General features: G+C 42.2%; 1 protein-coding gene across 2 annotated transcripts in view; it reads left to right on the forward strand.

The window, feature by feature from the left end:
• The window catches only part of MSRA (methionine sulfoxide reductase A), a 374,255-nt gene that overhangs the window by 176,894 nt on the left and 175,435 nt on the right, over positions 1–21,926 (forward strand). For both annotated transcript variants that reach the window (XM_060153611.1, XM_060153612.1), the window contains one exon: positions 3,800–3,919. In XM_060153611.1, the coding sequence (XP_060009594.1) occupies positions 3,800–3,919 (120 nt within the window). The remainder of the gene's footprint in view (positions 1–3,799; positions 3,920–21,926) is intronic.

Consider the following 21,926-nt stretch of genomic DNA (forward strand, 5'->3'; position numbering starts at 1 on the left):
GAAGGAATGGAGAGGGAACCTGTCAATTGAAAGAACTTTAAAGACATAATCAGATTTTTTTAAATGAGCAAGACCAAAGTATAGTATCAGAATAGATAACTTGAGTGATAAAAATATAAAGAAACATAAGGAAGTGAATACTATAAAATTCAGACAGTGGTTAGTTTTGGGGGGAGGAAGGGAGTTGTGACTGGGGTGTAATACAAGGAGGGATTTCTGGGGTGGGTGGCAAAGTTCTAAATCTTGACCTGGGTGGTGGTTAGTAGGCCATTTGAGTAATGATAGGCGTTGAATTTTGCATCTGTTTTATGTGGTTTTTCTGTATCTGTTTTACTTTATAATAAAAGGTTAAAATATTTTAAATAAAATAGTGCACACTACATCTTCTTTGATGATATTCATGTTGTTTACTAGACTACTGTAAATTCTGAGAAATTCTGCCATTAATAAACCTTGCTTTGTTTAAACCACACACACACTTGAAGCCAAATAAAAGAATGCTTAGGTTATACTGGAAGCCACTAGATAAAACATCTGATTGCTTCAACGAGGAGTTTTATTCTTAGAACTTCTGCTTATCCTAAGTTAAGTACCTTTCTAAAAATTTTGACATTGGTTATGTAACAGTTCCCTGGAGGATTATTTCAGCCACCCATGGCCCCCCTTGGAGACCTTTGTCCAGCTGGAGCTAGTTCATTCTCCCTGCTATCAGAGATCTTATCTTGATCCTTATTAAACATAAAAGGGGGTTAAATATCTCTCTACCTGCAATAAATTTTTGTTTGGTCATTTTAAGTTTTACATCACGAGGATGTAGTGAAGATGTAAAAGATACAGACTCTGGGGCCGTCTGTGTGGTACTATAGACAATGGTCAGGAAAGGCTGGTTGCTAAAATAGCCTGTTATATACCATGTGTGGAGAATACTGAAGGCGTGCAGTACTCTTCGGTACCATCACTGTTAGTCGCTGTGAGATACAGAAATATTTTATTCGGTGAACTCCTCAGTTTCTGAACTTCAGGGGCTACGGTGCCTCAGCTTGGCACACCGCACGGCTCCTGGATACCTTTGTGGCCTTTTATGTTTGGTAATGCTGCCCAGCTCCTTTTCTACCTGTCCTTCTCCAGAGATTCCCTGTCATCATTCCTGTGATGGTTAATTTTATGTGTCGACTTGACTTGGCCAAGGGATGCCCAGAAAGCTGGTAAAACATCATTTCTGGGTGTGTCTGTGAGCGTTTCTGGAAGAGATTAGCATTTGAATCAGTACACTGAGTAGATCAACCTCACCAGTGTGGGTGGGCATCATCCAAACCACTGAGGGTCTGCACAGAACCAAATGGCAGAGGGAGGGTGAATTCACTCTCTTTGCTTGAGCTGGGACACCCGTCTCCTCCTGTCCTTGAGCGTCAATGCTCCTGGTTATCAGGCCTTCAGACTTAGACTGGGATTCACATCATTGGTTCTCAGGCTTTCAGGTTTGGACTAGAATTATAGTACCACCTTTCCTGGGCCTCCAGCTTGCAGACTGTAGCTCATGGGACTCCTCAGCCTCCATAACTGTGGGAGCCAATTCATCATAATGAATCTCTCTGTATATATATATTTGTATAAATCCTGTTGGTTCTGTTTCTTTGGAGAACCTTGACTAATATAATTCCCTCATCCCAGGAATGCAGGGAAGTAAAATTAGCAGTGAATCCTTGTTTCAGAGACTTGAGGATAGTCAATTTTAGTAAATACTCAGTAAATATTTAGTTATATTCACTAGCAGCAAACAATTCACTTGTAAACAGGAAAAATGGTATCTAGTGATGTGTAACTTGAACAATGCATATGCTTATGTTTTTCCTTGAATTTTTTTCTTTCCCTTAAAAAATGTATGTATTTGGGCTTCCTTGGTGGTGCAGTGGTTGAGAGTCCGCCTGCCGATGCAGGGGACACGGGTTCGAGCCCTGTTCCAGGAAGATCCCACATGCCGCAGTGCAACTCATCCTGTGCACCACAACTACTGAGCCTGTGCTCTAGAGCCCGCGAGCCACAACTACTGAGCTCACGTGCCACAACTGCTGAAGCCTGCGTGCCTAGAGCCCATGCTCTGCAACAAGAGAAGCCACTGCAATGAGAAGCCTGTGCACCACAATGAAGGGTAGCCCCCGCTCGCCTCAACTAGAGAAAGCCCGCGCGCAGCAATGAAGACCCAACACAGCCAAAAAAAAAAAAAAAAAAAAAATCTATTCCTGGCTTCTGAAAAAAATAATAAAATAAAGTAATGTAAATCTATTACATACAAACTTGAAAAATGAAAAAAATATTTGTATATTCTCACCGCTGCAATATAATCATGATTATGATTTTATATATTTCTTTCTAGTCTGTTTTGGTATGAATTTTTTGCATAGTTTTGTAATAAAAACATGCATATAACTGTGATTTTCCCTTTTAAATTTAGCCTTAGGTAATTATGATATATACATATTTCCATATTGCATTGTTATCACAAGAGTAATTTTTTTACTGCATTAAACTTCATTTGGCTCTATCATATTTTTTAACTGTTAACCTACTTTTGGTTAGTATGTTTCCCATCACAGTTGAGCAAACATATTTTTTATAATGTATAACATCATGCACATTTCTTTTTGGTTGTTGCTCTGAATTCTTAAAGTAGTATATTAACAGGTGTCAGGAATTTCAGTAAACTTCTATCTAATTTTTCTTTTAGCTCTAATTTTTCTTTTAGTCATCGAATCTAGCAAATCTAGTGATTGTTAAAGTAGGAGGAATATATTAATTTGCCAGCTGTTGTTCTACCCACGATCTTAATGATATATGACTTAATAAAGCCACGTAAAACTTGAGTGAGGCAGTAATCTTGTTTACATCTAGGAATTGACCACAGAATAGCAGTTGTGGACAGTTTAGAAACTCATGGTAGAAAAATGAAGATTCTTTATTTGGAGCCCAGGAAAAGTAATGCAGCATTTTAGATGTGTGTAAGTATGTGCATCCTTGGGAGATGGTTCTTAGTTTTCATTATATGTTCAAAGGAATCCAATAACTAACCACTGGTGTGAGCCCAGTGTTTGTTAGTTGAATGGAATGCCATTTTTGTGAGTTTCTTTATTTGTTGTTCCCTCTTTCCCTGCCTTCCCCTGTCTCTCTTTCCTTATTCATTATGTTCAGTACTCGAACTCAGAAAAAGGTTCTTTTTGGTGAGCAGTGATTTATCACATGAAAGTTTCTAATGACTTAAAAAATTTAAAAAAACTGAACACATGTGAAATCGTTAATCAAATACTGTGTCAATCTGTTTTGATTTGGGGAAGTTTTCCCATTTAAATCAGTAATTTAGTGTTACCTTCCTTTGTTAGAATTTTTAAAGAAAGCACGACCAGGATGCTGATCATTAAATAAATTTCTGCTATTCCTACAACTTACTATGTTTTGACAAGTCCATAATGAACTGAGTGTTGAAATCATTCATCAAATGCAGTTATCCTTTTGCTGCGTTATTTGCTGCGTTATTTCAAAAGGTAGAGCTTTACTAACTCCATTAAAATTTGAGGCTTTCTAAGTTTTTGCACAACTAAAGCAAAGAGACATTCTGTTAAAATAACCTTAAATAAAATTCTTTTTAAATGTTAAAAACTCTACTTCTTTAAAACATAAAATCTTAGTCATTTTTGATTACCAGATGACAGGAACAACTTCTCTTTTCTAGTGTAACAGGGCTTCTGATATGCAATGACCACCTTGTTTTTGACAAAGGACTAACCAGTATCGTATTTTTTCTTAGGAATGGGCTGTTTCTGGGGAGCTGAAAGGAAATTCTGGACCCTGAAAGGAGTATATTCAACTCAAGTTGGTTATGCAGGAGGCTACACTCCCAATCCTACTTATGAGGAAGTCTGCTCAGGTAGGAAGAATTTGCTCTATCATATAAGGAACAAGGACGGACTTGTCCCTGCTGGCGGATGACAGGATCTTTAAAATGGAAATAATTTTTTTGTGTGTTTTCTCAGTCTTCTCTTGCCTGTTTCTATAAATATACTTGCTGGCCTTTCACTTCATATTTTTAGAAGATAATAGACTTCCTACGGAATGTGTCATTTAGCGTTTGTTGCAGAAAAATCACCCTGAAACTTAATCGCTAAAACAATCATTTGTTACCTTATGATTCTGTGGGTCAGCAATTTAGACTAAGCTCAGCCTGGTGGTTCTTCTGCTGGTTTCATCTGGGTTCATTCATGTGATTCCAGTCAACTGGTGGGTTGCCTGGGGGCTAGTTGGTCTTTGATGGCTTCGCCCATACATCTGGCAGTTGCTGCTGGCTGTCACTTCCTCTTGCCTGAGGTAATGGGGATGATGGAACGTATGTCTTCACACACTGGCCTGGGTGAATTCATGTGATGGCGGATGCAGAGATTAGGAGCAGTAAGAGAGGGCAAGCACCATTCTGCTAGTACTTTTCAAGTCTCTGAGTCACATTCACTATTGGTCCCATTGACCAAAGCAGGTCACATGGTCTAGCCCAGAATCTGTGTGGGAGGGACTTCCCAAAGGCAGGTGTACAGGGAGATGTGAAGAAATTGGGACCATCACCACATCACTCTATCACCTGGGACAAATATGTCATATACCAGACTTGTTTTCTTGAGGGAAAGACACTAAAAATCAGGCTATAATGAAGGGATTGTCAAACTGTGGCTTGCAGGCTAAATCCTGCCTGCTGCCTGTTTATATAAAGTTTTTTTTTTTAAACACAGACATGACTATTTATTTATGTTATCTGTGAATGTTTTCATGCCACAGTTGCAGTTGAGTGGATGCATCTGAGACAGTATGGCCTGTGAAACCTAAAATGTTTATGATCTGGCCCTTTACAGAAAAATATTTGCTGACCGGGATAGGCAGTTGGCTCCATGGCAAATTCTAGCTCAATTACCAGATAACCTTTCTGGAATTCGTTTTGTTTTGTTATTTCTGGCCTTCAAGGATTTCCTTTTATCTTTCTGCCAGCTCTGGTTGCATTTAAAACACATTATTTTTCTCTTAAAAATTTTTTTTCATTTTAAATATAAAAATGGTATATATTTAAGGTGTACAACATGATACTTTGATATACATAGTGAAACAATTACTAATAGTTAAGCTAATTAACATACCAATCTCCTCATGTACTTTTTTTGTGTGGTGAGAGCACCTTTGATCTACTCTCTTAGCAAATTCCAAGTATACAATACAGTATTACTAAGTACAGTCACCATGCTGTGTACCTTGTATCTCTACAGCTAATTCATCTTACATAAATAAACGTTTGTACCCTTTGACCAACATCTCCCCATTTCCCTGGTAACCACCATTCTACTCTCTGCTTCTGTGAGTTCGATTTTTTTAGACTCCACTTATAAGTGAGACGGTGCAGTATTCTTTTTCTGTGTCTAGTTTATTTCACTTAGCATAGTGTCCTACAGGCTCACTCATGTTGTTGCAAATGGCAGAATTTCCTTCATTTTTTTAGGCTGAATAGTATTCCGTGTATATGTGCCACATCTTCTTTATCCCTTCATTGATGGACATTTAAGTTGTTTCATACCTTGGCTATTGTGAATTATGCTGCAGTGCACTTGGGAGCACAGATGTCTCTTTAAGATACGGATTTCACTTCCTTTGTGTGTATACCCAGAAGAGAGGTTGCTGGATCGTATGATAGTTCTGTTTTGAATTTCTTGAGGCACATCCATACTGTAAAATACATTTTTAAAAGAATATTTTATTTACTATCTTAAGAGTTCTTAATAGGGAGAGTTTATCTAATATACAGCCCACACCACATTGACAGAAATGGGATTTTAAAAAACTATGTAAATAGTCTTATCGTTTAAAAATAAAGGTTTGCATTGGTGTTATTTGTGGAGGGCCCTCTCAGCTCTTTGAGGGCACTGCGAATGTAGGTGGCGGGGGGGAATTGGAGTTTGGGAGTTTGTTCGATAATGAGCGTGTCGATTTGTTTGCTACAGTATGAATTCTGATTTTTAAATGAAATTTGAACTGTGCAACAATGAAAATATCATGAAAATATACATATTCTTCTTTTTCTTGCTTCTGGAGAAGAATTGAAATAATTCTGATCGGTGTTGAGAATGTGGAATATCGAACAAATACGTTAATGGTTAATCCATTTTTTTCCTCTCCTTCTGTTTCAAAATTAAACAAATGCTTATGCAGAACTATAAATAGAGAGATTCAGATGAACCCTGGAGATTGCCCAGGTGTATCCTCTTAAATCTTAGGAATGGAAATGAATAGATTCCTTCCTGTAATTGCAGACATGACTTAATAGCCTAAGACAAAAAGTTGCTAAGAAAACCTCCAGATATCTACTGCTTATACTGTTACTGTCTACCAGCAAAATGTTAATCATCAATTAGAATATCGTGGTTGCTGGTTTGCTCAGACTCTCTTCAATTCAGTTCTTCACCGTAACAAGAACAACATGATAATTGCCCTTTGTTGAACTCCTACTATGTGCCAGACACTGTAACAAGCACTTTTTGCATCTTTGCTTTTTTCCATCTAATCTTTCAGACAGCCCCATGAAGGGCCTCAGTTTCTGCTTTTTTACAGAGGGAGTGTTGAGGCTCATAGAGAATAAGTAACATACCTGAGGTCATATCTCCCGATCTCATTAGCTCTCAGCTCAAAACTTATGCCATTGACTGTGGTGTAAGTCACCCAGCTGTCATCACGGCCCAGCCATTCTCCAGCCACCTATTTATGCTTCCCTCCTCCACATATTCTCTTTCATGTATACTTTTGAATCTATCGGTATGCTTTTTAATGATTACTGTAAGGAAAATACCAAGCAGTTTTTTTGGGTCTTTCTGATGTTTAAAAGGAAAAAGGAAAAAACCCTTTTAAGATACAGTTCATGCAGACATCTGGTGCGTTAGAGGCCTGTAGCAACAGTGAAGTACAGAAACCACAGAGGTTGGTAAAGAACTCTCTATTTGATGTGAACACTACCTGCTAAGTTAGCGGTGGCATCCGGAAGCATGGTTGTCATGGAAACTTGTTCCTGATTGGAAAAAGATAGTTATAGGGTCTTATCCAGACTCAGAAGGAGAGATGATTTCTTTCCCCAGGCTTTTTTTTTGTTCTGATCATGAAAGGGAAAAACAAAAAGGCAGACAGAAGCTGTGATAGAAAGGGCTCTCTAGCACAGAAGTGGTGGAGCCTTCAGATCCCTGGGAATAGCAGGGAAGGAGAACAAACAAGGTCCCCAGCTAATTAAAGATTTTTGACCAAGGAGAGGGATGGGGGAGACAGAAAGCAGGTTATACTGGCTAGGCCTCCCTACTGGGGCCTCAGGTGCTCAAAGCCTTGTTGAACAAGTCAGCCCTGGAGGGGTCTGCCTTGCAAGAAAGAAAAACCCAGGCTCTGCTAAGATGTATAATCGTTGCTGAGGTTTCATGTGAGAGAAATACTAGTCTGTGCTCCAGTATTTGCATTAATTTCCAAATTGCTTACTCTTGTGTTTGCAATTAAGCTTGTAAAACTTTGGTCACAACCAGGAGTCTTTTGTAAAGGTTTTCCTTTCTTCCTTCCTTCTTGCCTCCCTTCAAGAAAAGAAGCCCAAGGACCTGGATTGTGTGGCAACTGCCTTCTCTCACAGAGCAGGATGCCTGAGCCTGAGGTGCCATTGGGTTTTTTGGGGGCAGGTGCCAGAATTATAGGGCTAGCACTCAGGAAGGGGTTCTCAAAACCCACTGGGCTAGCTTTACCACTCCCTTCTACCCTGACCGATCATCTGGGAGATGCTTCTAGAGTCAGAGCCTGTGTCAGAGGTTCCACAAGTATTGTCTTGGCGAACAGATTGGTGATCACAAGCCATGGAACCAGAGCCATTGGCTGAAGTTGGTCATGCCTGCTTGCTAGCGGGTATGCATGTGAATGTGAGAGCAGGTGTGTGTCCAGACAGGCTGCATATCAATGTCTGAATGGTGTTTCTGTGTGGCTCCAGATGGGCCAGCGATTGGAGTTGTGCTTCGGCACGTGGAAAAGACATGTGACTTCTAGTAACAGCCAGGAGAGGAGGTGGACCCCACGGTGACATTTATTAACGGCTCACCAAGGGGTCTGTTACATGCTGGGTGATCTGTGTGAGTCTAGAGCCTAACACATGTAGAAGACCCATGGGGAAAACAGTTCCTGAAGCATTTGCAAAGTTGCCTTTTGGGAATGAAGTATAAAATAAGCCTGTAATGCATCAGAGCCAAGATAGGCAATCACTTAGAAGAGAGCTTGGCTTTTGGGTCTTTGGGACCTCAGAGTAACCTGACAGAATGCCCTGATGTATGTAAAAGGAAAAGAAGAGAACCTTAGCAGGGAGGCTGGTCAGCCAGGTCTGCCAAGCCGGCCTGGGAAAGGGGAGGTCCTGCTGGCACCCCCCCCCCGGGTTGCTCTGTAAGGTTTGGCTGCTGGACAGACTCCCAGAGCCTGACACCATGACACTTTTAGGTTCTATCACTAACTCGTCTTGTTCTGATACACACTCTGTAGAAACTTCTCGTCTTTTGTCCTCCCGTGGAGATTATTTACAGGAAGAGAATGCAAGGAGACCAGGTCAGCCAGACAGTTCTACTTCTCATTTCAAATTCAATGAAATGCTATTCTGAGAAGTATATCTCAGTCTATTGTGAGTTTAGTCTACACAGGTCATTCTCTCCATATTCAATTAACCGTGGGTTACATTCAGTGTAGAAATGGAATTTGGCCTTCAGAGCTGAGAGTCAGAAGCCTGACTGCCATGATTTTCCAAAGTCTGTGATTGCCTCCTTGCGTTTCCCTAGAGACTCCACGTCCCTCACATGTCCATCATTTCATTTAAACCTGTTTTAAAAGTGACCACCCTCCTATAATAGGCACTTAAACTTCCTTTCCTCAGATTCATCAATTAGTGCTGGAGCTCACAGCCTGAGAAACTTGCATCTCTCAGGTATTTTAGGCCTGAATTCTGAGTCCTCTGAGAGCTGCCCATCACCAGCTCCTGCACCAAGAACCCAGTCTCAGCTTGGACGCAGGGTAGCATTGCTCACAGCCACTATTTGGCTACTGTTTCTTCTTGTGTCTCAGATCTGTCTCTAAGACATGTGCTGAGAAGTAATTTAAGTCTTAGTGGCCATCATTCTGTTCCTGAAATGATTTCTAAGGATTCATTCATTCACAAGGTATTCCTTAACAGCTCAGTGTATGCCTGGCACTGGAGAACCCATAAAAACCTAGAAGGGAACAGCCAGGAAGAGCCTAAATTTCATGTAGGCTTTCTTGATGAATTAAATTCACCATTGATTGGGAATGTACTGCATACAAGACATTGTACTAAGTACTTCATATCATTGTATGTGATACCAAGTTGAAAAATGCTAGTACCTGTCTTCCAGAATTCTTTCTCTGTAGTTAAATGAAAGCTTGATCTTTCACATTTAAAGAGTTGTGCTGACCCTGGCTTTAGACACACACACACACACACATATACACACACACACTCACACAAACTACACATTTGTTATGCAAACCAACTGATTAAATGGCATGCTGTTGCTTTCCTACGTTGATTTTAGAAGTAATTGAGCTATTCAGTTTCTTGAATACCCTGATAGAGAATTATTCTTACATTTTATAATAACGACTACACAGATGAAAATATGAAAAGACATTCTGCAATGGATAAGCATTCTGGGTTAATTTCAGTGCATTAGCCTAATACACAAATAACCCCATTTCTGGCAAGAAAACCCAGGATGTTCATTCACTGGGTAATATCTTTTCGTATTTTGCTTACAGATGTTCAGAACAATTCCATGTTTATCAGTCTATTCAAAAGCTTTTAGAAATCTGCACAGCCAAGTGGCACCAAAACCAGAAGCATGAAAGGGACTGTACAACTTTCTCTCATAAGAGAGATTTACACAGTCACCATAGAAATTCTGAGGCCCAGACGCTTTTCTTTATCAACAGAATACTCTGGTGGATTCATGCAACGTGTTTGGTAGAAGTCCCGAGCTGGAGCCAGGGCTTGGGAGGAGCAGAGAGTGGGAGGCTCCTGTCACCTTCCAGTGGTGTCCATGCCGAGGCTGTCCCACTCTTTGGACTCAGTTGCCTCTCTTGTAAAATGGGGACAGCGCTGCTTTATGAAGCCCATAGGGTTGTGGTAAGGTTCTTATTTGAAAATAAAATTATTTCATATTGGGAGTAGGAAATCCAGGACATAAGCTTTCTATCACTCTAGCTCTTGGGTATATTAAAGATAAAAGTGATGGGTCAGGAAGCGTCGCTTGGCAGGGGCCTGGGCTCAGCCCACAGAACGTGCACGCAGCGCAACAAGCCGAAGCCGTTTTCTTCCTTTTCTCTTCTGTGTTCTCAATAGGTCATATCCACCACCCTCTCCAAATGCAAATCCTTATTTCCTCGATGCTTCAGAGCTCTAACAAAGCATTGAATAATTTCCCCACTAATATAAAAAAACTCAATATACTTTTTTAGTTTGACAATTTCTGAAGTGTTTGGGTGGATGTGCATGTCTATGTATCTTGCATGAGATTAATGACCCCATTCTTTTTCAAAGTAGTGATGAGTTCTGTTATTAGCAGATTTTACCAAGCAATGTAAAACTCTTTCTAAATTCCTTGCAGACTACATTAAATCTCTCTTTAGTGCATAGTAAGTCCTATTGTACTCTTTTCAATGTCAGTCAAGGTAAATTACTAAGTTATTGACATATCACTGAAGATGCCAGAATTCTGGTGTTCAGTTCTTGCTATAAGCAATTTGATCACTTTTTGCTCCTCTTATATTAGACATAAAATTAACCTTGAACTTGTAGCAGGCAGGGTGAAAATGCTTACCTCTCTCAAACCACCAGGCAGAAAGCAAGCTCCAAGGTCAGGGGTCCTGTGACTCCTAGTTATAACCTGGGTTCTAGGACCAAATACAACTTCTCCACGCATCATGCCCTTTTAAGTGAGGATGGCGATCAAGAATTCAGAGTGGGGCTTCCCTGGTGGCGCAGTGGTTGAGAGTCCGCCTGCCGATGCAGGGGACGTGGGTTCGTGCCCTGGGCCAGGAAGACCCCACACGCCGCGGAGCGGCTGGGCCCGTGAGCCATGGCCGCTGAGCCTGTGCGTCCGGAGCCTGTGCTCCGCAGCGGGAGAGGTCACAACAGTGAGAGGCCTGCGTGCCGCAAAAAATAAAAAAAAAAAAGAATTCAGAGTGGAGGTGGCTGTTGAGTTTGAATTAAGATTTTGAGAGATCAATTATCATTTCAGTTAGGCTGGATTTTTTTTTTTAATTGAGTACTGGGGTTTTTAATTTTTTTAACTATTTTTAAAATTTATTTTTTTTTACGGTACGCGGGCCTCTCACTGCTGTGGCCTCTCCGGTTGCGGAGCACAGGCTCCAGACACACAGGCTCAGCGGCCATGGCTCACGGGCCCAGCCGCTCCGCGGCATGTGGGATCTTCCCGGACTGGGGTATGAACCCGTGTCCCCTGCATCAGCAGGCGGACTCTCAACCACTGCGCCATCGGGGAAGCCCTGGGGTTTTTTAATAGTTCTTGTGTCTGCTGGATGCTCTCAGTGCTGTGTGCTATAGCCGGGAGCCGAGCCGAGGGTGTGACAGCAGAGCGTGCTGGAGCCTCTCATGTTAACCAGTGTGCTGGCATCTCTCGTTTCTCCTGACCTTGGAGCCAGAAAGGAAATCATTCGACCAGCAGGTGTTGTTGCCTTGCCCTCTTTCAGAGCTTCTGCAGGTCTGGTTTCCAGCCTGGGCTGTGGGCCGTGGGGCCTGCAGAGTTGGGAACAGTCTGCAAATCGATTTCTCCACCAGGCAGGTGCTGAAGGTCTGAGTAACCATCTCTCTCACAGCTACTTCGGATTTTCAGTCTGCAAGGGAGATGACGTTGTGAAAATGAAAGACACATTCATGTAGTCTTACTGAGCTCAGAGCAGCTTTTGGTCTTCACCAGTATGCCCTTCATGCCTGGATTCTAGAACCCCGGAGCACCTGTACTTGTGCAGAGGCTTGACAAAATCACGTGATCTCTCGTGCTCACACAGCCGTGGAACCACCGTGCTAATGGGCTGTCCAAAGTTCCCAAAGCTGAAACAAAATAGACATGCGCGCCCTTTGCTAGAGATATTTTGAGTTTGCTACAATAATTCAATACAGCATTAGACATCACAGAGGAGGAAGAAGATATTTCTATAGCTTCAAAGGGCTGACAGCTGGCAAACACCAAAACATGAGGCAGCACAAGACCTCCCTCCTCAGGTGGTGAAGGAAGCATTCATGCCTTTCCTTCCCTGTCAGGTTTAGCAGCCAAAGACTCCAGTATGTCAGTGTCTGTTGTTTGTCGTTTAAGAGGAGAGGTGGCAAATGAATTTTGATTCTTTGTGGAGTCTCTGAAGATATTGCATGTTCAGTATATTCTTCATATGTCCTTGATGTTTTAGTTTTCTCTGGGTTGTTTAGTTGTTCTGTCACCTCTCTCCTTGAGCAGCTTAATTCGCTGCTGGGAACAGGTGTAGTGGTCAAAGATCAACAGACTGACAGACTCTAAGTAGTTAAATGTGTCAATATTTCAGCATATCTGATGGTAAAATTTGAATAGTCCAATTAAATGAAAAGGAACAATAATAAAAACATTCCTTATACTCATCCAGTGCTAGAAATAAGTTGTTCTTTCATTGTTTCAGGATTATATTCTCAAGGATTTAGGAGTGATGTGAAGAGGAATTTGCTATAGCAAGCAGTTCTTAAAACATAATTGCAAAAGCAATTGATGAATGTGCCTACACTGATATTTTCAAATCACATATAATGGAGCCATAATGTAATATGAGAAAAAAACCTTATAGGGGGTTGAGCTTCTCTAGGAATTTTATGTGATACTTTGGGTCTTAATTACTTCATAATGACTGGCAATTTTTAAAGCCTGAGAATTAGTTTTATTTATTTCTTTTTCCTTTCCTCCTTTCTTTTTTTCTTTCCTCCTTCCTTTCTTCCTTTCTTTCTTTCTTTCTTTCTTTCTTTCTTTCTTTCTTTCTTTCTTTCCTTTTCTTTCTTTCTTTTTCTTTCTTTCTTTCTTTCTTTCTTTCTTTCTTTCTTTCTTTCTTTCTTTCTTTCTTCCTCCCTCCCTCCCTCCCTCCCTCCCTCCCTCCCTCCCTCCCTCCCTTCCTTCCTTCCTTTCTTTCTTTCTTGTCTAAGTTACATTAAAAATAAATATCTGGGTCAATTGCTGTCCCATCTGCCAAGTTGAAACTGCAAGGGACTCGTATGAAAACACAGTCGCCCATCATGTGAGCGAATCACCCAGTAGGAACGGAGCAGCTTCCGAAGAGGTCACTGCTGTGTGCCAGGCCTGCCTCAGATTTGCTGGGGCCTCATCAGCATGCGAATCAGTCACAGGCCACTGAGTCCTCTCAGCTGTGGGCCAGGCTTTGCTTAATAAATCCTGGGCTCTAATGCGTGGAATTGCAGGGTCTGTTGGGGACGCCGAGGGAAAGAGCTGACCTCAGCCTCTTCAGGCTTTGCACATGGGAGCCAGTGCCCTGTCTCTGGGGCAGAAGCTTCCTGAGGAGGATGCTTACCCACAAGAGAGTCGGGCCCTCTTACTTGTAGCTGTCTCCTTCCTCTTCTTCTTGTCATATTCTCTCTCCACTTCTCCTTCCCTTCCCTGTGTTTCTTCTTCTTTCCTGTGGTTAAGGATACATTGCTTTTCTACTCCACTACCATTATAATTACAATAGTCCTAGAAAGTCATAAGAACTGGTGACTTACATGTTGCCCATCTTAGGTTTAGAACAGTTTATAGCACAAAACTCTCAACAAATATTATTATAATAGTAGCTTATATTAATTGCTGGTTTATAATATCTACAAAACATTTCCAGCGGCTGAGCTTTGTCACAGGCCTGTGAAATAGGGCAGCATTGTCGCCTCCACTTACAAGGGTACAAAGCCCTCTGGAGCAGAAAGTTACTCGGAGTGTCACCCACTAGTTAGAGGTCCCAGCCGTCTCGTCTGATGGCATTTCTTTTGAAGAAAACAGAGTTTGTATTTCAGACTGTGTCCTTCTAAGCTTTTTCTTTATGCATTTCCAATAAATGCATTTTCACATGCCTTTCTTGAGCATTTTAGGATACTTCAAAAGATATTAAATTAAGCAATGAAGTTCTTGTAGGAATAAACTAGATTTTAGAAAATGGTTTATTAAAAAATGTCTGGTGGTCCAAAACTATTTAGATGAACTTGATCTATAGAAACATGGATTTCTCTTTCTTTTCGTTGGATGTATCTTAGAGGTCATCTGTTTCAGTAAGTCTTGAAACTTTTGGTAAGCATTAGAATGTCTTCATCAGATAAAGATTTTGCACAGAAGTCTATTATTAAAACACAGTGTCCAAGGTACTCTGATTAGTGGAGGGGGCTCCCCCTACACTGTCCTCGTTCTTCAGGCCAAGGAGGTGCTTCCTTGGGGCTAAGTCTAGAAAGTAGTTGAGGACCAGGGGCGACTTCACCCTGGGCTGAAACATACATTGAAAAGGAGAAGACCACCCAACCACATTACACACTAAAGGAGAAGACCTCCTGACCGCATCACACGCTTAAGGAGAAGACCTCCCGACCACATCACACACTTAAGGAGAAGACCTCCCGACCACACTACGCAGTAAAGGAGAAGACCTCCCGACCACATCACACACTTAAGGAGAAGACCTCCCGACCACATCACACACTTAAGGAGAAGACCTCCCGACCACACTACGCACCAAAGGAGAAGCCCTCTCGACCGCATCACACGCTTAAGGAGAAGACCTCCCCGGCTACTTCATACACTAAAGGAGAAGACCTCCCGACCACACTACGCACCAAAGGAGAAGCCCTCCCGACCACATCACACACTTAAGGAGAAGACCTCCCGACCACATCACACACTTAAGGAGAAGACCTCCCGACCACACTACGCAGTAAAGGAGAAGACCTCCCGACCACATCACACACTTAAGGAGAAGACCTCCCGACCACATCACACACTTAAGGAGAAGACCTCCCGACCACACTACGCACCAAAGGAGAAGCCCTCTCGACCGCATCACACGCTTAAGGAGAAGACCTCCCCGGCTACTTCATACACTAAAGGAGAAGACCTCCCGACCACGTCATACGCTAAAGGAGAGCTCCCCTCTCTGACCACATTCCACACTTGTGCCTGCTTTAAGGCTGCATACTGGAAGTTACAAAGTCCCCAGGATTGTCAGGCAGACCATCCAGAGGTAAAGTGCTGGAAGGCATGAGAATGGCGCCTTTTATTCTCTACCTTCTCAGAGATATACCCAGGCGCCAAGATGTACCCAGGAGCCCTAAGCATAAGCGTTTTTGTGTGAGTTCTGAGTCTCCCATCAGAGGCCCAGAGCCTCCAGTTCCTCCCAATCACTTGTCTCTATCCATTTTGTTTCAGTTCTGGTGCCTTGAGCATATTTATTTTAAAGCCCTCCCTCCCCTCCTCCTTTCTGGAGGTAAGGAACTGTTGGCTACTGTCATACCCAGGCCCTGTCCCTGAACCTGCCTTGCTGCTGAAGGGGGGGTTGACAAAAAGTCATAGGTGCCTGAACTTGCGTATCTTTGTGCAGAAGAAAAAAAACCTGTCACCTTAAAAAATCTGTTTAAGGCTTGTTGAGTTGTATTTGGTAGTTTGAAAATGCTCCAGGGAAAACCATCTGTCCACCTTGGAGAGTCGGGTTATATAATGGCTAAGCCACATACTGGGGGTGCAGGTGGGGTTGGCATGGGAAGAAGCTATCTGTTTTGGGCTCTTCAATAACATTTTTTAATTAATAAACTTTATTTTTTAGAGGAGTTTTAGGTTCACAGCAAAATTAAGAGGAAGGTACAGAGATTGCCCATATACCCTCTGCCCCCGTCCCGTGGTCTCCCCTACTATTACCATCTCCACCAGATGGTACATTTGTTACAGTTGATGACCCTACCTTGACACATCACTATCACCCAGACTCCATAGTTTGCATTACGGTTCACTCTTGGTGTTGTTCATTCTGTGAGTTTGGACAAATGTACGGTGACACGTATCACACAGGGTATATCTTATTTTCCATTCTCTGACTTGGCCTTTGCAAATGTCCTGGGCTTTTCTCTTTGGGTTTGCAGCTTTGCTCTGCACACTGGTGTTCCTGACATTGGTGCTTTAGGCTCTGCCGGCCTCACTCTTACCTCGCGGATGGGCGGCTCTGTTGCTCATGGTTCCGCTTTGTTATACTCAGGTAACCTCAGCACAGAAATTCCAGAAAGGGGGCCTGGACCTGTTTCCCTGAGATGCTGTAAGATACGAAAGTTCCAGAAAAGAAAAATAGAACCTCGTTATTTCGGTTTGTTTCCAAATTTGGACTGGAGACAAACACTGCCCAGACAAAGTGGACACAATAACTGTAAGATCTGTCAGAATAAATGGGAAAGAAATGGGAGAAATCAGCGACTGTGTGTAGGCGAGTCATTGATGAATGAGGCTCACTCTGTAATTTGGACCAGTTGCAGCAGAATAAAAGCTCCGCTTCTAAGTGAAGAATCACACATGACAAACAAGCAAAAGCTACTGAGTGCCACCGTGCCTGGGCCAGTTGTACAGGGCACAGAATTCTGGTTAGTGATGAAAGTGGAGTGAAAAAGCTGCATGTAGCCCAAGATCCATGGAATAGAGAACCAGCAATGTTTCCTTTGCTCCTTAGGGCAGAGGAGGGGAGAGGGAGAACACCTCACAGTGCTAGCTGCATAAGCACGTAAGCGAGACAGCTCCTATGTCGACAGGTGCAGATGTGCTGGTCACGTAGCCTGAATTTAGGGCAACAGAGGGACGATTCATTGCATGAATTGGATAGCCAGGGACCTCAGTGCCTGCTGGGTAATCCAAGGACGCATCAGGTTGACCTAATGACACCACACTTGGGCAGAGGTAGAACCAGGGTGCCCACCATCTAAAAGGGAAGGGAATAGCCATTTGCACTGGTGGGGAGAAAAACAAATGAAATTCAGTAAAAATAAAGGAAATCCCATCATCGGTGTGTATGTTTATAAAGCGTTTTTTGTCCGAGGACTTATTGTCTTTCATTTGTCTTTGCAAGACCTGACCTTTTCATGTCGCTTCCGAATGTTGTAATCATATGACATTCAGAGCACTGGAAAGGGAAATAATATTTGGGTATTTGATATATATGCAAACTATATTTGAAATAAATTTTCTTAACACTGAATTTTTACTCTAAGCACAAAATGAAAGATAACTTTCTTGAAAAGAACTACAGAATGTGGTTTGGTTTTCAAAATACAGTATAAGATGTAGAAAAGATGAAGCCTTCGTTTTAAAACCAAATAGTATTGAACTAAAACAAAAAATAATTCTGTGTGACTCCTTTTATGACACTTTAATCGTGTACACAATAGCTATAGTCAACTCTGATGGTACTAACCTTTTCATTTGATGATGAAATGAATGAATTGGCACATTTTTAAGCTGCTACACACTCAGCACTTTTATATACATTTAGTAGGTGTGCACACTCATGTTAGGGTCTCCACTGAAGGCATTTAAAAACTCATCACCTGCTCTGCAAAAGTCCCTGTGCCAGATACAGTGGGAGGCAGGAGAGATTAGTTGTTGTTTTCATGAAGGTGCACATGCATTGTAATAGGGAAGACCCTTTGTATTCTGTTACAAGGTAATCACTAGAGAGATGTTGCCTATAAGCTTAAATTATACAAAATGGCCCATCTCTGGGAACCCTGCCTCCCAGGTAATGAGCATTCAGCTAAAATACCTTTGTTTAGCTCACAGGAAACATCCTAACCAGGCCCACCTGTGAATGACTGCAGGGAGGAAGAAATGAACACATCCCCTCTGGAGGCTGACTGAACCAGGAAATGTTTGACTTTATTCCTTCTGATTTTAGTATAAAAGAAACCTGAATTCAGGCAAGATGTTTTTTTGGGACCTGAGTCCACCATCTTCATGGTCTGCTGGCTTTCCGAATAAAGTCCTGTTCCTCTCTATTGACCTGTTGTGCAGCGAGCGGTATGAGCTTGGACTCGGTAACACCATTACTTTTTTAGAAAATAGACTTCAAACTTAGGGCTAAGTTTTGACTAAAGAGCTACTCTTCTAGAAGCCAATCCTCTATTAAAATTCACCCTCAAACTATATCTATACCTAGAGTATACTGTTTGCCCTCAGACTATACCTGTGTCATTAAGTCTCTGTTAAACTGGGCTTCCCTCATGTCCAGTAGCTTATGAGAACTCCAGCTGTTAGCCTGTGGCAGTTCACCTTGTGTAATAGTATGCCACTTCCTTAACTGTCCAAAAAAATCTTATTGTAGAATGAAACTATTATCAATTATGTGCACCTAGTTTAAACTAATTGTAAGATATATTTGATTCTAAGGGTTTTTTTCCCCCAGAAACTCAGCATTGAATCTTTTTCAAAGTTTTCTATTCTGTGGCGTTTCCAGATACATTTTAACTTGTTTGTTGGAACTCTGGCTGTCTGGGCTAAAGCCGGAGTTGCCAGGCAGAGCTGCTGCAGGTTGGGCCCAGGTGGGTGCAGCAGGGAGCTGGCTGTCAGGCGGGGCCTGAGCTGCTTGGACAAGCAGGAGTGAACAGGTGGGTAGGCCTAAGGGCATGACTGGAGTGCTCAGGGTGAAGAGGGAGAAGGGCAGGTGGGGTGAAGGATACCTTCTCGAATACATGGTTACTGAGTTTAGATGACTAGTCAGTGAGAAACCTTTAGCCCCGATGGATGGGCCAGGGGTACAATCTTGTATATCAAGTCCAAGGAAATAAAATAACCTGGAATGAAGTGAGAGGCCAAAGGAGAGGGTCCTAGGAAGTCAGTTAAATGGATAGATAGGCCAGTGTGTTGAAGAGATTGAAGCGAGAGTCAAATGGGGGAAGTAGGGGTCAAGTCGGCCCTCAGAGGGAGAGGAAGCTTTAAACCCATCTCTGAGCGTGTGCTGCCACCAAGCCGGTGTGAGGGGGGTGCGGGTGAGTCAGGGCGGCTTCTAGGATTAGGTCATGACAAACTGAGGGTTTTGCCTTTGCTTCAGGAAAACAAGAGATGGAGTGCCATTGCTCACTTTTCACCTGTGGCTGATTTGATGCCGAGGCTAAGTATCCTGCTGGTGTTTACCCAATTAAGTCCTGCATGTAGGAGAGGCCAATCTATATTCCAGAATCAGACCTGAGCTCCGGTTCCAAGCGGCTGGCTGGTGGAGACTTGGCCAAACACAAGGTGGTGGGGAGAGAAGAGAGAGGCCAAGGGCACGGGCTGGTCTGCAGCGGCCACATGGAGTCAAGGTCGAAGCTTGACTCCGGGAAGATCACGATGCACACTGGATGGTGATTTGGGCAGGACAGGGACATCACTGGGGTCTTCTAGGCAGGCATCAGCTCAGGGCCCTTCCTCTCAGCCAGGTCTGTAGGATGACTGAAAGGTCCTGAGGTCGTCACGAACTGTGATGACCACTGGAATGAGTGACCCATGGCTCAACCAAATTGGCAGAGCTGGAAGGGCCTTTGGAATCATCTCTTTTTACACAGTGGGAAGTAGAAACTCCAGAAGGTTAATGACATACCACTGTCAGACAGCTGGCCTATAGCAGGGACTTGGTCAGGACGCTGGTCATTTTTTTTTTTTAATATACTACATTTTTAGAAACAGTTCTATTGTGATATAATTGACATACGGTAGACTATACATATTTAAAGTATACACTTTGATAAGTTTTAACATTTGTAGACACTGTAAAACCAACTCCACAATCAATATTGAACATATCTATCACCCTCAAAGTTGTCTCATGCACCTTTGTAATTCCTCTTCCCTGCCTTCCTTATCCCCCCTTGCTCCCTGCCACCCTGCCGCCAGCACCCTAACCCCCATGCCCAGCCAACCTCTGATCTGCTTCCTCAAATTTCTAGATAAATTTGCATTTTGTAGAGTTTTATACGGAATCAGACACATATGATTATCATACTTGTCTGGCTTCCTTTATTCAACACCATCGTTTTGAGATTCGGTGGTTTTTGTATTTAGCAAGGGTTTGTTCCTTTGCATTGCTGAACAGTATTCCATTGTGTAGATATACCATCCATTCACCTGTTGGTTAATATTTGGATTGTTTTCAGTTTGGCTATTACAGATAACACTGCCATAAACACTCATGTCTAAGTCTTTGTGTGGACATATACCTTTATTTCTTTTGGATAAATACCAAGAAATGGAATGACTCAGTCACATGGTAGGTATATGTTTAACTTTTTAAAACATTGCCAAGCTGTTTTCCAAAGTGGTTGTACCATTTTACATTCCTTCTGGTTATGTGTGAGAGTTCCAGTTGCTCCACATTTTCACCAACACTTCGTATGGTCAGTCTTTTCAGTTTGAGTCATTCTAATAGATGTGCATTGATACAGCTTTGTGCTTTTCACATGCATTTCTCTAATGACTAAATGATATTGAGTATTTTTTAAGGTTCTTACTTTGCCATCTGTATATCTTTCATAAAATTGTCTATTCAAATCTCTCATACATTTTTATTGGATTATTTTCTAATTTTAGGGTTTTGAGAATTCTTTATATATTATGTTTACAGGCCCTTTATCAGATGTATGATTTGCAGATGTTTTCTCTGAGTCTGTGGCTTGTCTTCGCATTCTTTTAACAGTATCTTTTGAAGAGTAGAAGTTTTAAATTTTGATGAGGGCCACTTTATCAATTTATTATTTTGTGGATCGTCCTCTTAGATACGACATCATATCTAAGAAATCTTTGCCTAATCCACATTCACAAAGATTTTCCTATATTTTTTTCTAGAAGTTGTATAGTTTGACATATACATTTAGGTCTGTTATCCATTTAGAATTAATTTTTGCTTATGGTGCAAGAACCCCACAGTCTTTTTTTTTTTTCGGAACGCGGGCCTCTCACTGTTGTGGCCTCTCGCCTTGTGGAGCACAGGCTCCGGACGCGCAGGCTCAGTGGCCATGGCTCACGGGCCCAGCCGCTCCACGGCATGTGGGATCTTCCCAGACCGGGGCACGAACCTGTGTCCCCTGCATCGGCAGGCGGACTCTCAACCACTGCGCCACCAGGGAAGCCCCCCGCCCCACAGTCTTTTGACATATGTGCAATATAGTAAAAGGCATGTGGTCTCTTTATCCACACATGGTTATAGGAATCTTCTACCAGCACCATCATGTTTAAATGCAAAGGTTAACCATACATTAAACATGTACGACACTCAAAAAACACCCCACTAAAATACATTGCCCAGTTTTCATAATACATTTAATGAAAGAATAATAAGGTCATTAAGGGCAATCAGTGTTTCGTTTTATTCTTGATTATATATATTTCTTGATATGAACATAGTTGGGGTAAGAAGTAAGCTTCTTCCCTTTTAATGGGGACCAACATAGTCCTGGACTCAAGTTTAAAACCTTGACAACAGCAATGATTACCCGTTGTTTACCCACCACCCCCTCCTGTTGTGGTGATTATGGCACTTTAGAATTCCTGGAGAGGATGCAGTGCTTAATCACGTAATTATGTCCCAAACAACGCGGGCACTCTCTCTGCCATTCATAGGAACAGTGCAAAGAGAAGTTTGTTTGGGTTCTCATTGTGAAGACCCAGCGGGAGGAGAGGCTGCAGTGGCTGAAGAGAGCAGCTCATAGACAGGGAAGGAGTTGATTTGGAGACTAAATAGGGCCGTGTAGGGATATCGGGGGTTTTGTCTGTGCTTGTCAGGTACTTATGAGAGGAGGAGTTTTTAGCACCATTCCATCGACCTTA

The sequence above is a fragment of the Lagenorhynchus albirostris genome, chromosome 7 (genome assembly GCF_949774975.1).
Source record: "Lagenorhynchus albirostris chromosome 7, mLagAlb1.1, whole genome shotgun sequence".
Lineage (NCBI taxonomy): Eukaryota > Metazoa > Chordata > Mammalia > Artiodactyla > Delphinidae > Lagenorhynchus > Lagenorhynchus albirostris.